At 53.9% G+C, this 13,752-nt stretch overlaps 6 protein-coding genes across 6 annotated transcripts; 3 read left to right on the top strand and 3 right to left on the bottom strand.

Annotated features, from left to right (window-relative positions):
• Positions 1 to 1,068: 1,068 nt before the first annotated feature.
• PG997_009578 (uncharacterized protein) lies at positions 1,069 to 1,990 on the bottom strand (the record flags this gene model as incomplete). Its single annotated transcript, XM_066813893.1, has 3 exons — positions 1,069 to 1,137; positions 1,221 to 1,447; positions 1,534 to 1,990. The coding sequence occupies 3 exons, from the start codon at positions 1,988 to 1,990 to the stop codon at positions 1,069 to 1,071; spliced, it is 753 nt and encodes a 250-aa protein (XP_066665855.1).
• A 1,182-nt stretch (positions 1,991 to 3,172) lies between these two features.
• On the top strand, positions 3,173 to 3,958 carry PG997_009579 (uncharacterized protein; the record flags this gene model as incomplete). The annotated part of the gene is made up of 2 exons (XM_066813894.1): positions 3,173 to 3,637; positions 3,731 to 3,958. 2 exons carry the CDS (start codon positions 3,173 to 3,175, stop codon positions 3,956 to 3,958), a joined length of 693 nt encoding a protein of 230 aa, XP_066665856.1.
• A 546-nt stretch (positions 3,959 to 4,504) lies between these two features.
• On the top strand, positions 4,505 to 5,113 carry PG997_009580 (uncharacterized protein; the record flags this gene model as incomplete). The annotated part of the gene is made up of 1 exon (XM_066813895.1): positions 4,505 to 5,113. One exon carries the CDS (start codon positions 4,505 to 4,507, stop codon positions 5,111 to 5,113), a length of 609 nt encoding a protein of 202 aa, XP_066665857.1.
• Positions 5,114 to 6,016: 903 nt separating this feature from the next.
• On the top strand, positions 6,017 to 7,636 carry PG997_009581 (uncharacterized protein; the record flags this gene model as incomplete). Its single annotated transcript, XM_066813896.1, has 3 exons — positions 6,017 to 6,366; positions 6,420 to 6,930; positions 7,136 to 7,636. 3 exons carry the CDS (start codon positions 6,017 to 6,019, stop codon positions 7,634 to 7,636), a joined length of 1,362 nt encoding a protein of 453 aa, XP_066665858.1.
• Positions 7,637 to 8,566: 930 nt separating this feature from the next.
• PG997_009582 (pantothenate kinase) lies at positions 8,567 to 10,398 on the bottom strand (the record flags this gene model as incomplete). Its single annotated transcript, XM_066813897.1, has 3 exons — positions 8,567 to 9,477; positions 9,608 to 9,889; positions 10,026 to 10,398. 3 exons carry the CDS (start codon positions 10,396 to 10,398, stop codon positions 8,567 to 8,569), a joined length of 1,566 nt encoding a protein of 521 aa, XP_066665859.1.
• A 1,018-nt stretch (positions 10,399 to 11,416) lies between these two features.
• On the bottom strand, positions 11,417 to 12,854 carry PG997_009583 (uncharacterized protein; the record flags this gene model as incomplete). Its single annotated transcript, XM_066813898.1, has 3 exons — positions 11,417 to 12,144; positions 12,199 to 12,613; positions 12,669 to 12,854. The coding sequence occupies 3 exons, from the start codon at positions 12,852 to 12,854 to the stop codon at positions 11,417 to 11,419; spliced, it is 1,329 nt and encodes a 442-aa protein (XP_066665860.1).
• Between the last annotated feature and the right edge of the window lie 898 nt (positions 12,855 to 13,752).

A 13,752-nucleotide genomic window follows, 5' to 3' on the forward strand; every position in this document is an offset into this window, starting at 1 on the left:
AAGAACATACACCGAAGAAAAGCTCAGTATTTGCAATGTACAGATACCGGCTCCGGACAGCCAGAGCCGCTATTTGCGAGGTACGGACTCCCTGCAACATATACACTCTCCGGATACAAGTAAGCAACGCATGTTACACAACCCAATCGGCAGACTGCACATCTAACCTGAGATCAGCAGTCTCGTCCACCATCGTCTTCCCATCGCCTCTCTGCTCTCCAGCTGGGAGAGAGGGCCAAGCAGCCATGATGTGATTACAGCCCCCAAGTTAGATAGACGGTAACTATAAGCTACGGAGCCAGGGGAGGGAAAAAGCAGCCTGAGACAGGGGGCGAAGGGGTTGTTTCCGCCGCCGCAACTCTTGTGCGACAGCTGTCTGCTTTTTATTCTATTGCACCCATATACCCGTTTTATCCCTGCAACCATAGCCCGCCGCGCTCCGCCTACCCATCGGCGCTTCCCCGACGCATCTTACTGGTACGAATAAACATAGAGGCAGCAGCCTTTGATTCTAGGACATGGTAATATACTTGAGTGTGCAATATGCTAGCTAGCTAATGTAGACCACACGGCCTAGATGGAGACCAGACGTTGTACAAGAACTACAAACCATCCTTGGCTTGTGGGAAATTGCTTTTTCCCGCCTTGCAGAAAAAAAGGTATCGTCCGAGAAGCGGAGGGGCACCGCGCAGTGAGTAAGTTTTCCCAACACGGCAACTCACAAGTTGGGTAGGGCCTGGGTTCACGACGCCCGATGGTGAGGGCTGCGTAGATATTCCATTACTGGCCAATGAAATATCACTGGAAAGATGATAGATCGTACGCACCAACTAGCCATGCAGCTGAGAGCCCGATCGCCAAAGTCTACTCGGCTTGTTGTATACTTCATGCAGGAAGCGCACCACTCTGACACTCCTCCAGCAACGGCTACTGCACCATCCCATTGCGGAAATAAGAGGAAGGCAAGGCTCGCGGCATCGTAGATTACAACGCACGGGTCTAGCAATGACATCGTGTCGAATGCAGCCAGCACCCAAACAGGACATTCCGCGGCAGCTAGCAAAAGATCTACCTCTTGACGCATAGGTCTGTACGTATTACCCACTTCTCCCCCTCCAGCACTTCGCGACCTTCGTGCTAATGATCGAACGGGCGGTTAGCAAGAGGCTGTATACATGGCTGACGCACGTTTGGTCTGATCAGAGAGGTAGCCAACGTACCAGTAGACAGTCGTCTCCATGTTTATGCAGAAGCAGCATCCCAGTCTCGAGAGAAACCGAGATTGCCTCGCTCTCCACTTTGCGGTCTTTCGGGTAGAAGACTGTCTCACCCCCACGGCAGCCTTCCGCAGCAGAGGTAAGGTATATCAGTAGCGTCCAAGTCGTCTTGGTGCTGACGTTTTTGGAGTCGTCAGTGGCTGGTAATGTCACTAGGTTGTAGTCATCGTCTGGTGGGGATGTTAGCCTTCGGGGATACCATCCTCTTGAACTGCTCAGGCCAGGAAGTTGGCCAAGTAGATAGAAACCGACGTACAATGGGCATCGAAGAACTGGCCCTGCGAGTATCGATAGATTCGAATGTTAGGGTTGAGCCCAACGACCTCGCCATTCCATGTCGAGCGGACAGAGTCATCCAGCAAGAGCTCCTTCAGCCCCGTCTCGCGCCAGAGCCTCTGGGCGAACTCGAGGTCGTCGATCTGGTATCGATCGTTGACCCGGACCGCCTCGCCTCGCTTTGGGCGCCCTGGTGTCGTCGTAAAGGGCAGCCCCCGCAAATAGGTGACATAATCCCGGCAAAGCGATTTGGGGAAGAAGTTGCGTACGAGCAGTATCTTATCTCGATATGCGGGATGAGCTTCCTCCAGCGATAGGCTAGTCACAGGAAGAGCAGGCTTGAAGGCAGGCCATTTGGGTGCCGGTTGACTCGGACCTGTCTTTGCTGGTTGCTCCAACTCCCGCTTATTGGGCTTGGGGCCCTTTGTCTTGGCCATGGCGGGCGCTTGGCTCACTCACACAATGATGGTGATGATGCTCGCCCACGGAGTAAAGAGCGGAAGCCCGAGCGGAATCATGCATGCGAAATCACGAAGATGGCCTGCTCGATTCCACCCCCGGTAATGGAGTGTTACACAGGGTGCAGCTGTGGTGTCTTTTGGCGAATCGCGACTGGCGTGTTCCAGTATTGGCGTTGATGGCCTAACCAATTTTCGAACTTGCCGCTTTATGGCGTTCCGGGGAAAGCGGCACTTTCGCTAGCTCGCGATGCCGATCTTCAAGAGTCCACACTAATCAAGCCCCTATCCCGATTCCGTCACGAAGCACGAACTGCCAAGCCAACAGATGTCTTTTCTGCAGGAGGGGGGAAAAGAAAAAAAAGATAAAGAAATAAAGAAACGGGACAGGTATGATATGCGCAAACTAGGGCGCTGTGACAGGTCATTACCATGCTTTGATGTACATGCATATTCAGAATTTGCGACTGATGCAGCCATACATGCGTCTGCTTTGCTCCAAGTCATAGCATGATCTGAATATGATCTGGGCATCAATACATGAGCTGGCATCAGCTGGTCACGTTGTGCTACCGGCAGCATATACCAGAATCCGGGGTTGACAGCTCATAGCGGATCTTCAAACGGTCACTTGTGCAACAAAGGCCAACGGGCTGCCAGATCATGGCAGCAGCGCTTGGCTGCCTGGATTGGACGCCGCCTTTTGTCGCCGTCTTTAACACAAGTCTCATGCAGCTATCCCTGGTCTACAGGGTGCCACTGACTTCAGCTGGCTCCATGAATCCGGGTTCCCGGAGCCAAGCGTCCAGACAGTATGGGTATACTGTAGAAGCTAAGCAACCGCCTCCATCCCTTGCCTGGTACGTGGGAGTAAGAGTACTTGCTCTTGCAGCCTCGTCGGCCATCTCAGCTTTGAATCACGATGCCCTCGGCCATGTCCAAATTGCAGTGTCAACCCAAAATTGGGGACTTGCAGGATTGGCTCTTTTCTTGTTTCATAGTAGCCTCTCATCAAGCAGGTATCCTAAATGAGAAGTAGCTCGATCCTAACTCTCCCCGAAGATCTCGTCGTATATATACGGGATCTGTTTCGCTTCCTTGTGTGCAGGTCGTCTGTGCTTGTACCATCCATGTTCGTCATATCTCGACTCAAGTGCAAAGATGAGCAAACTCATGTCATGGCCGCGTTGGTGCATCGACGCGGATAAAAGCCTTACAAAGCATGAAACTTCTTCGGTGAAACCCGGCACCGAAACCCATTATCAGCTCAAGGGTCTATCAGAGCTTCTTTCGATGGAACAGTCGATCATTAGCTGGCGAGAAAAGGTCATACTTTCTGCATTTTCCGATGAGCGAAAGCAGTTCTGCTGCAAGATTGACCATTGCCTCAGAAAGGCCTACGCCAGAGCGTCCAGCCAACCGACTGGGCCGATTTCTGGCCTGCGAGAACCATTTGAGCAGCTGAAGATGGCCCTGAGAAAGCTCATGATCATTCGTAACTTCGACGAATCAGTGCCGGTGAAGGCAACCGAGGCATCGACAGCCAGCAGAGGGGTAGAAGATGCTTGGTTAACCATCAAATTGCAATATGCCAAGGCGTGCCTCCTCCTTCTTATTCGCATCTTTGTAGGTCATCCCAATTTCCTTCCATGATTATTCCTCCGTGGATCTAGAGGGCAAACCACTGACGGGATCTTTCACTAACTGGCTCCATTACAGTGGCCTGTCCTTCCTGAATACTCAGAATGGTGGGAAGAGATCGAAGCCAGCCTGAAGAACGAGGACTGGCTCAAACAGTTTATCCTAGACACACGCAAGTCAGAGCGCCTGGCGGTTTTGGATCGGGAGCGTTTCCCCCAAGTCTTGGAAGAGTTTCGTCGTCAAAAAGAGCGATGGACGAGGCGAAGGCTCTCAAAATGGGCTGAATATGAATATATGTTGATATGAGTCGTTTGCAGTTCATCTACAAGGGGTAACAAGGGTAGATCGGCACAGGATCGGTAGGGTTATAGGTCATGTCATGGGTTTAAGCCTTGGATGCAACACTTAGGTAATCTTCAACAAAACAAGCTGGTATGAGCAATCATCTGTTAGTGAAGTGCATTAGGTTAGTGGCTGCTACGGGCTATATTAGCCACAGAGGTTTAGGTACTAGCCACCGATCGATTGTCGGCCAAAGAGAGCAGGAGAGGGTAAAATTGGGACCTCGCCAAGTGGGGAGCGTCGCTTCCTAGGCTCTAGCCGCCCTTCCCCGGATCGGATCTGAGTCCGCAGAAACAAAGAACTCGTGGGTCTCAAACCCAAGAAGGCATTGACTTTTGCGAAAACACTTGCATCCATGCTTGTCTTGTCAAATACCTAGACCCTTGACGATCGATTTTCTGGGCGACGACCCTTGCCTGAGCGCTTCGCGTGCCTTCTTTCGACCGCCACCTGTCACGCGACTACGGCACAAGCAGCTGAACAATGTGGTCATTCGGAACGACTTTCACAATGGCCAACGATCGAGATTCCAAAAGCGAGTCGCTACCAACAGCGACGGCACCCACAGCCCCGGCACCCACATCGACACCGACATCGACGGCGAATGCCACCAACATACCTGAGACGAACGCTTCACTGCAGGTCGCCAGCACGCGGCCCGATACCCGCACACCCATCTTCTCCCAGCGCTCGATGAAGCAACTCGGCCTGTTCTTCGGTGGTGCTGTGTTTCTCAGCCTCTCCACCCTCATCACCCGACGAGCTGTTGCCCGGAAACTTAGAGTAACCCAGCCGAGATTCTTCATCCCAAGCAACAAACCTGCGAACAAATTGGACGGCGACAACTCTCTCATTGCTGTAGAGGCATTGGGCCTGGCAACCTTGAACGTCTTCGGGTTCGGAATCATGGCGACTGGCGGGCTGTCCTGGGCCTTTGACGTATCAACCGTGGCAGAACTGAGAGGGATGGCTCGCAAAACCCTGGGAGAAGACGGTTCCAGAACGGACGAAGAGGCAGAGAGGGAGGTCGAAGAATGGGTTGCCAAGGTGCTCTTCAAAAAGGACGGAAATGACAAGGGGGGACAGAAGCCAGACAAGGAAGTCGAAAAGACCAAGTAGGTCGTTATGGCAATGCAGAGTATGTACGACTAACCTTGGTCGCTGGGCTCCGGCAATACTCGTGCCTCTTGTATGTGTTCTCGTATTCTACACTTTACTATGGTACACTTGCTGACAAGATCTTCAGCACGCTGCCAGTGACCGCGCTGCAAAGGGCGCCTCCAATCTGCATGCCGCACGAACAGGTACTCGGGCTTGCCGTACTTGGTTTGTGGCACTCCAGGCGTTTGCGACAGCATTTGGCTCTGGGTGACCAATCCGCACTGTGGCCAAACAAATATCTTCATGAAACAGTACGCCTCCCCTCATCTAGTAATGCTATGCATTCCAAAAGCGGTCTAACCTCGCGGATTGTTCCCACGCAGCCTGCAGCCATCTCGCTCTGTAGCCAGGGGCTTGACCATTCAACTGCCCTTCCGCTTGCTCCCCGTCCCGCTGCAAGGCTGAGCAGGGATGACTTGCCGCCCCGATTTCTCTATCCTCGCTGCCTACACCATGTTCGAAGATCGTGGAAGTGACATGATTTCGATTGTGCTGCTTTTCAGCCGTCTGAGTAAGGGCAACCCGGGTACTTGGAGCCATTCGACCTACTTGGACGGACGTATGTAGTGTGCTCGCTATTGTACAATGCGCCACCAGTCTACCAGTCTTCATCCCGGCAAGCATGCAAGACTGTTCGTTCGCATCGTGGTGCGCGGCAAACTTGTTTTCTTTTTTTGCTACACATCGTGTGTCTCACCAACCCCATGATCTTGGCTCATGTGTTCCTAGGCACGATTCCAGAGACAACAATGCGGTATAATACCACTGTGGATGTCCATCGTTCTTGACCTCCTCTGTTCTCATGTTTGGTTCTGTCGATCCATGAACGCTTTAAGTATCCCGTCGACTATATGAGCCGCCATGGCGCTGTACCATGTCAGAGTATGCAAACTCTACTGGAATCGGACGCCACCCAACTACTCGAAAGACTATCAAGTCCATACTCCGGTCCAGTCTCCGGTCCAGTCTTCTGTCCAGTCTCTTGCCAGACAGCAGGGCAACAGTGCGGCGCCCTGCACAGTTCGCCTTCTTCACAGAGAAAAAGAACTTGACGTTCATTTAGTCCGCCATAACAAAGAACTGAGTGACCGCGATGGACGACCACCTTACTTTACTGAGGCCCATGGCGTTATCATCAGAGAGTCGCGGCAGTCGTGCCCGCGTCCAATATGGGTGGTGCAGGAGAAGATCCAATTTGAACCCCCTTTCCTGTTAGCATAGTTGATCTCGCCACAAACGAAAGTATGGACACTGAATGCGCGAGTATCTGCTGGGTCCCTCACCGTGAAGAGTCGGATGGTACATTGCTCACTGTCCTGAATGATATACCTGGGGAAGTTCAGATCGGCTCGACGAAGACCACCAAGTTCAAAGTCGTAACTCAAGTGCCAGGATGTCCTGGAAAGACGAAAGCCGAATGGGTCGCGACCCAAAGAATTTCGAACTGCCGCGAGCTCAATAAGAAAGAGAGGGAAACCAAATTCAATGCCCAACTCGAATCACTTCGCTCAATCCAGGCAGCTTCCGTTTTCACTCAGATATCCCTGCGGGACCGCATTCGTTCGCCTGTGGACCGCCTTCTGACCTCTCCTTTCCGGCTGAATACCCTTCCGGACCAGAGCGCAACCCCTGATGAGGACCTGGAGGTGCCACGACCGGCGGCATCGGACCGAAGTATCGACGACAGCTTTGTCGGCTCCAGTGGTTGGAGCGATGATGACAATTTGTCTGATGACCCGTTCGACGAGAGCCGGCCACTCTCCACGGTTCAAGGTGTACGTATTCTCACCCAAACATGGGCCCCGATGCTACCAACTCACGTATTAATGTTGTTGTTGGCAGCCTCGACAATTCTGTTGTAGATACCCTGATCTAGCTCCTACAATGTCGAATCCGGCCCCGAGGCATAGACACCTGCAAGACCAAGAGTGTCCTCGCGGTTCAAACCACAAGGAGCATTGTATCTTTACGGACCTCCAGCCGACGAAGTGCTTCCTACAGAATCATCAGCACTGTCACTTGTCGCCCGCAGATGAGGTGAAAGTCATTGAATTCGATTCCGCCACCAACACACCCTCCATAGTCACCGGGTCTTCGTCGCTAGCACCGGTACCTGAGCACCAGTCGTCAACAGGCTCGACTTCTCAAAAACACTCCAGTGCCAGCGATGACGACGACATTGTCGTCGACGACGTCGACAGCGAGGATGGTTTCCGATCGGTATGCGCATGGCCACTCGTCCCGGACCTGAGAACGCGATTGCGCTCGCCGGACCTCTCTGGGCTCGTCGATTGCAGCCTCAACTCGTCTGCCTTTCCGTTACTTGACAGGACACCAGCACCTGAAACCCAGCCCACGACCCCTTCGGTTGACATGATGGATGTCGATGAGGTGTGGACGCCTACGAACGAAGAAGGGATGTCGCTTCTCCACGATGGATTGCCCTCCACGCCTCCCCCGTCTGATGGCATCCATTTATAGCGGTGCCTTCTATGTTGACTGCATGAAGGTTACCGTCTGGCCTGTATAGTAAAGGTGGTGAAGGGTTCGATTCAATAGGATGCCTAGTGCGTGTATTTTCTTCTTTCCTATTCTATATCTTTGGGGACTTGAACCCCGGTAGCATAGGTCGGTTCTCTGCAAACTCATTCACTTGGTGGCACGCACTTTATTACGATTTTGGGCTGAGCTAATGTTTCTCATGCTCTGGCGCTTCGCAAGCGGGAAGGTCTTTTATATTATCACTCCTTTTTCCATAAATAAAACAACCATGCACTCTTTAGAACCAGTTCTGTAGTTGACACATTTTATATTGCATCTGCCCCCATAAAACTTGTGAGCATAAGGACTGCTGGCATATGGCCCGTAGGATAAGTAGACATCATTACTGGGTTCAACCCCGTTTCGTCCCAAAGTATGTTGCGCTACCCCTGAACCCTCTCTTGGTGACCGACCTCCCACAACAGAGCACACAGCGCTATTTGGTACATATGCGTGATCGATAGTTTAAAGAACCCCCTATTTTTAGCATGATGCTCGCTTCTAGGATTGGGCCATGCACATGCATGCCATAGTTTCTATCCATATTCACTGCACACAAACAAGTCGGGGGTTTTGCTCCATGTCATTGCGCCTTTGCCATAGAGCTAAAGTATGCGGCGGATCAAGCCTGCGCAAGCTATTCTACCTCTAGGCTACTATAAATCTGGCTTGTGCTGGGTGAAGAGTCCAGCCGGTACCGTACTTTTGTCGAAGGGTAGTAGCAGATGGCAAGGGTAGCCGAAAAGGACCCGAAGATCTATATTACATCTCTGATTATGGAGTAACTTGGTCGCTGGGAATAGGCATCGCAGCCTCTCTCTTATCCTTCTTATTCTTCCTCCTCCGACTTGTTTTCTTTCTCTTCTCTTCCTAAGCCACAGCCTCATCGGAGCCGTGTCCGGGCGTCTTCCCATCTGCCCCCACGCGCACCCTTAACCTGGCCTCGAGGCTCTCGCCCTCCTCGAAGCTTCCCCTGCGGCCCCAGTTGCGCGGCTGCTTCTTCAGGAACGCGCCCACGGCGCCCAGGTAGCCCTCGTGCCGGAGGAAGTACGCTTGCTTCTGGCCTTTGCTCCAGAACTTGAAGGCGTATGACAGGGTGTTCATAGTCTGCGGGTGCCCGCGGATGAAGGAGCCTCCGAAGTAGATGCGCGACAGGCCGTGTATTTGCGATTGCAAGTAGGCAATCTGGCCGATGTTGTTACTTATGGCGTATAGCAATGACCGCGAGATGTCAGCCGAGGAGAAGCGATTTCGGATCGCCTCCTCCGTCGTTATGGGAGTGGGGCGAGGAGCCTCTGAAGCTTGGGAGCCGTCTGGGGCCTCTGGGTTGGCCTTGAGGTGGTCAGCATCGCCATTGGACAGGCCGCCACTGTCCTCGGCTTCCTGCTCTGCTTCCCGCTTCATGCGGAAGACTTTGCCGAAAGAGCTGGCGATGGTCGAGCTCTTCAGACCAATCTTGCCGTAGTCTGTGCCATAGATATCGCCCACCAGCATATCGACCTTGGAGTTGTCTCCCTGGGCGGCCATATCCAACATCTCATCAAACGATTCGGCCGGGGTCAGGAGGGAGAGAATACCCCAGAGTGTACCACCGCCGAGTGACGTTCCACCTACACGCTCGTACGTCCTCGGTCCGGAAATCTTTAGTATACTGACACCAGAGCCAATGTTCACGAGCATATACGGGTATATGTTCTCTTCGGGCTCTGCGAAGTGCATCGGGTCCGTCTCGGAGTAGGTAAAGACTTCACGTGGTATCTCGGTGATGAAGAAGTCAAGCCCTGCCAGTGTTTTTGGTAAGCCAGCCACGTCCTCTACAACGCAATGAAGACAACAGCCAGGAATCGGGGGTCAGGTGGTCGCCGCAGAAGAAAGACGAAGGCGCAGCAGAAAGCCAAAGCGAAAACTCACCAATAATCAAACACTCCATCTCATCCTCGCGCAAGACGTCCACGCCCAGCCGCTCCCGGATCTTGTCGTAGTATTTGTATGCGCCGCCCCCGGTGGCCATGACGAGCAGCTCGCCGGGCCGGGACCCGTTCAGCTCGAACTGTTTGTCCTTAAGGTGCTTCATGAACTCGATGCAGTCATCGATGCGGTCCGTCTCGAAGCTGAGGAAGTTGAGCCGGCCGCCGGGCTCTGTCGAATGCGCCTCGCGGGAAAAGTAGACGAGCTTCGCTAGCGAACCCCGATCTTTGAAACGAGGAACGCAAACACACGTTGTCAGCGATTGCTAGCTACCAGTATGATTGGGAGATATGCGCATATATGTATTTCCTCAGGTGCGCGCATGAGGCATGGCATGGGTGTGTGTATGTGCTTCAGGCACGGAGGAAGAGTGGCGCACATACATCGGCGGCGATGTGACTGACAACTGCCGTGTGGTTCGGCAGGCGGATGTCCTTGGTCTCATGGGAGCTGGAGCCGATGGGCGAGCCGCTGACGGGGGTGGCGGGCTCTGCGCTGTCGGCTATGTATGCGCCCTTGACGTTGATGCGCACGGAGCCCGGGTGGCCGATGGTGCTGTCGATCTCGGCGGTGCTCGTTATCGTGCGCGGTCGGCGGTACGCGGTGAGCGAGTCCGTGGAAGCGGCCGCCTGTGTGTGTTTGTTGGCGGACTTTCCGGCATCCGCAGCGGCCGTGTCAGTGTCGCCGTGAGCGGGCGCTGTGTCGGCGACGGGTTGCGCTTCGGATCCAGGCATCGCGGGGCTGGCTGCTTTGCGACGAAGGGGGGACGGACGGACGGTGGGGTAAACTTTTTCTGCTTTGTTCCCTCGGCTTCGATTTGAATTGAATCAATCGGTCGTGGAGGGGAGAGAGACCTGGAAGGCGAGACGAGGGAAGGAGAAAGGGCTCGAATGCCCAAAAAGCGGTATGAGGCTTACGGCGGCATGGACGGTCTTCTTATTTCTCACGGCCGATTCGGATCTGTGTAAGAGCAAAAGGTTGCTTGTCGATGTTTAAAATTGCCGTCCCGTCTCCCCATGCAATGTTCCATTACGACCTGCCCTGCAAAGCACCGCTAACATGCGCTGCTAGCACTGCACCCAGAACTGCACCCACTGTACGCACTGCACGTACTGCACTCTCGGGCCAACGAACCACTAAATTCCCACGTTTTCTCACGTCACTTAGCGCAAGCCCCCCGGACCAATACTCCAGGCAGCCAGGACAGTCAAAGACCCCTATTCACGCCAATTTCAAACATTACCTCACGCAAAGGCAATCGCTTTTTGGGCGGTAAGACCCTAACGCGCGTACCATGTCGTATCTACGTCGGCCGCCACGGCATTGGCACTAGGGTCGGGGATTACTCAGAGCAGCTCCAGTCCGATCCGAGACAAATGGCATCTTCCTTCAAACTTTGTGCGCCATGGTTGATTTGTATTAATGATAGCCTGTTTTTATCTGAACTGATTAGCGTAGCGCGGCTAGACTTCTGTCCACGCACTCTCTAGAAATGGTCAACTGTGGCTTCGGAGAAATCCCCGAGTATCCTATGACGGACGTTCTGTAAGAAGAAAGAAAGGGGTCAAGGGCGCTGATCTCAAACCCCCTCCCCCTCGCCTTACAAATAGTATCCTTGATAATACAACACTACTTCCAATTTGCCGCAGCTTGAATTGGGCCAAACGAGGGTAATAACGCCAAAAAGAAACCGGTATGAGTGATAGAAGCGCTTTCTTTTCCTTTTGCAATGATTATAACTGTATCCAAACTTTAGAAGAATCCTCCTGCCGGGACTGCCACGAAGATGGCCGAGAGAATGCCGGCGCCGAATAGGGCGCACAACATGGACTGAATGAAAATAGTGTCTTGGATCTGGCGGAGGGCGGGCTCTTGGATCCAAACCTCGCGGTCGAAAACCTTGCGCACAACGTTGCGTTTCTCGTACTTGACGATCCAGGGCTCGTCCTCGTAGCTATTATTGGACCCGAAGGACTCGAAGCTGCCCTTCTTCAGGCTGGCCTCCTCGTCGTCCCCGTCGCCCTCGACGAAGAGCTCCCAGGGGCGCACGTGGCGGTGGTGCATGCCGTGAAGCACGACGCACATGCCCTTGTACCCCGCAATGAGGGTCGCGATGCCAATGACCCAACCGATGGCGGCCAGCGCGCGCCAGCCGCGGCCCACGTGGCTCAGGGTCAAGATAAGAGCGGCGACGGTGGCCAGGAGGATGACACCGACGCCCAGGCCGCGGGCGAAGAAGACACGGGCCGGATTACCGTTGCAGATGGACCAGCGGATGAAGTTGGGGTGGGCCTGCCGCCGCAGGCTGTTCTCGATGGTGCGCGCGATCTGGCGGAAAGCGGACGGGTGTGTGGTGTAGGCAAGGGCATGGATGGTAGCCTTCTGCTCGCGCGCCGACAGATTCAGCTGTCGCGGCGCATCGTCGGCTATGTATGTTGCGATCACTCGGTCAATCTCTTCTCTGAAGGGTTGAATCGAGACTGCAAGGAGAGAGGTTAGCCATTAGGTCCACAATGCTGACCATGACAGCTTACATGGCTGTTTCGCCCCGGCGGCTGCGAAAGCATCACACGCTTGAGAGCGATAGTTGGTCGTCTGTGAACCCGAGAACACTGTCGACGCATCGTCGCCGTCTGCTGGCGTACGCGGAGGCGTGGAGAAGGGGTCTTTGGTTTCAATGGCCGCCTCGGCCCCTTTCTCGAAGTCGGTACCCTGAAATATTTTCGCAGCTTCAGGCTCCCTCTTCAGCTTCTCAGCAGCGTCTTTTTGGAGCTTTGCAGCCACTTCGTCCTCCATCTCCTGGGTCCACTCAGGCGCCAGGTTGATGTCGGATGTGCTTGCCTCTTGGAAACGCTTGACATAGTCGCGGTGCCAGAGGAAAAACTGCAGGTTTTCGGCTGCGTGCTCAATATAGATGAGGTAGTTCATGAAGTCTCGCACGGTGCATGGCTGGATGAGAAGTTAACAGAGAGTCACACGGCAAGGAAGAGCGCGGTCGTCCTACCGGGCAAGTACCCCCATTGATGATTTTGTCGAAGGTAAGCGCATCAGGAACTCCCCCAGAAGCACTTGACCGCCCTGACTTGAGAGACGCTCCTTCCTTGTCGCTGCCCGAGAGATCGCTATCTCGACGATCCAGGGTCTCACGACGCACGTATTGGGGCCGGCGGTAGCTTAGAGAGAGAACCATGTTGGCTGTAGGATCGTCGTTTTGCACCGGGAGTCTCAAGTTGACAAGGGGGACTCAGTGGGTCACGAACAGAAAGAATGGAATACAGGATCGACACTGGCTAGAAACATCCGAATCTGCACGAAGGGTTGGTTATGTAGAAGGACGGGGACAGTGGCATGTGAGAAGGAATAGGGTTTAGTGCAGGAACTCCATGTCCCCTAGTAGCATTACTTGTAATGTGGATCGACTATCGAAATACTTCGAGGACATAAGCAACGTGAAGCTGAGGGGCGGTCGAAGCGGGATGGGGGACTCTCTTTAAGTTCGATGTTCGACGGAGGCGTCGACGTTCCATACTGGCTGCTCGCTCCAGCCCCTTAGTGCCTCTGGTCTTCAGCTTCGGTCATCGACCTGCGTTATAGGCAGTTCAGCTAAGCTGTAAGTAACCGTGTAGCCCTGAGCTGGTCACCCTGGACGGGTGTCAATAGCTACGGCTAGTAGCAGGCCCTATGAACGGCTTGAGTGGTTGCAGGAAAGGACTACGAAGGCAGTGATCAACGATGCCTCGCAGGTATCAAGGATCACAGACCACTCGAACTGGCGGCAGGGGTTTCCCTTGCAAGCAGTGACCTTGGACGTGACAAGGCGCTGGCGTGCGCAAGACAGGCCAATGGACGCCCGATATTTGCCAAGGCTGTCACGATCATACATGGAGCGGCAAGACCACCCGAGAAAGCTGATCTGGGGCCCGAGCAGAGCATCAGCCACCGTGCCGGCGGCTTCTGGTGAGTGGTTGAGTTTGACATAATCTCGGCGATAATAGTATAGTAGCGTGAGGGATGGCCGATGCTAGTCATGCCTAGCTCCTTTGCGTACTCACAGCCAGGGTGAGTCCGTACACTGCGACTAATAAGAG

Source organism: Apiospora hydei (genome assembly GCF_038363865.1).
Source record: "Apiospora hydei strain CBS 114990 chromosome Unknown utg000007l_segment0_segment0, whole genome shotgun sequence".
In the NCBI taxonomy this organism is placed as follows: domain Eukaryota; kingdom Fungi; phylum Ascomycota; class Sordariomycetes; order Amphisphaeriales; family Apiosporaceae; genus Apiospora; species Apiospora hydei.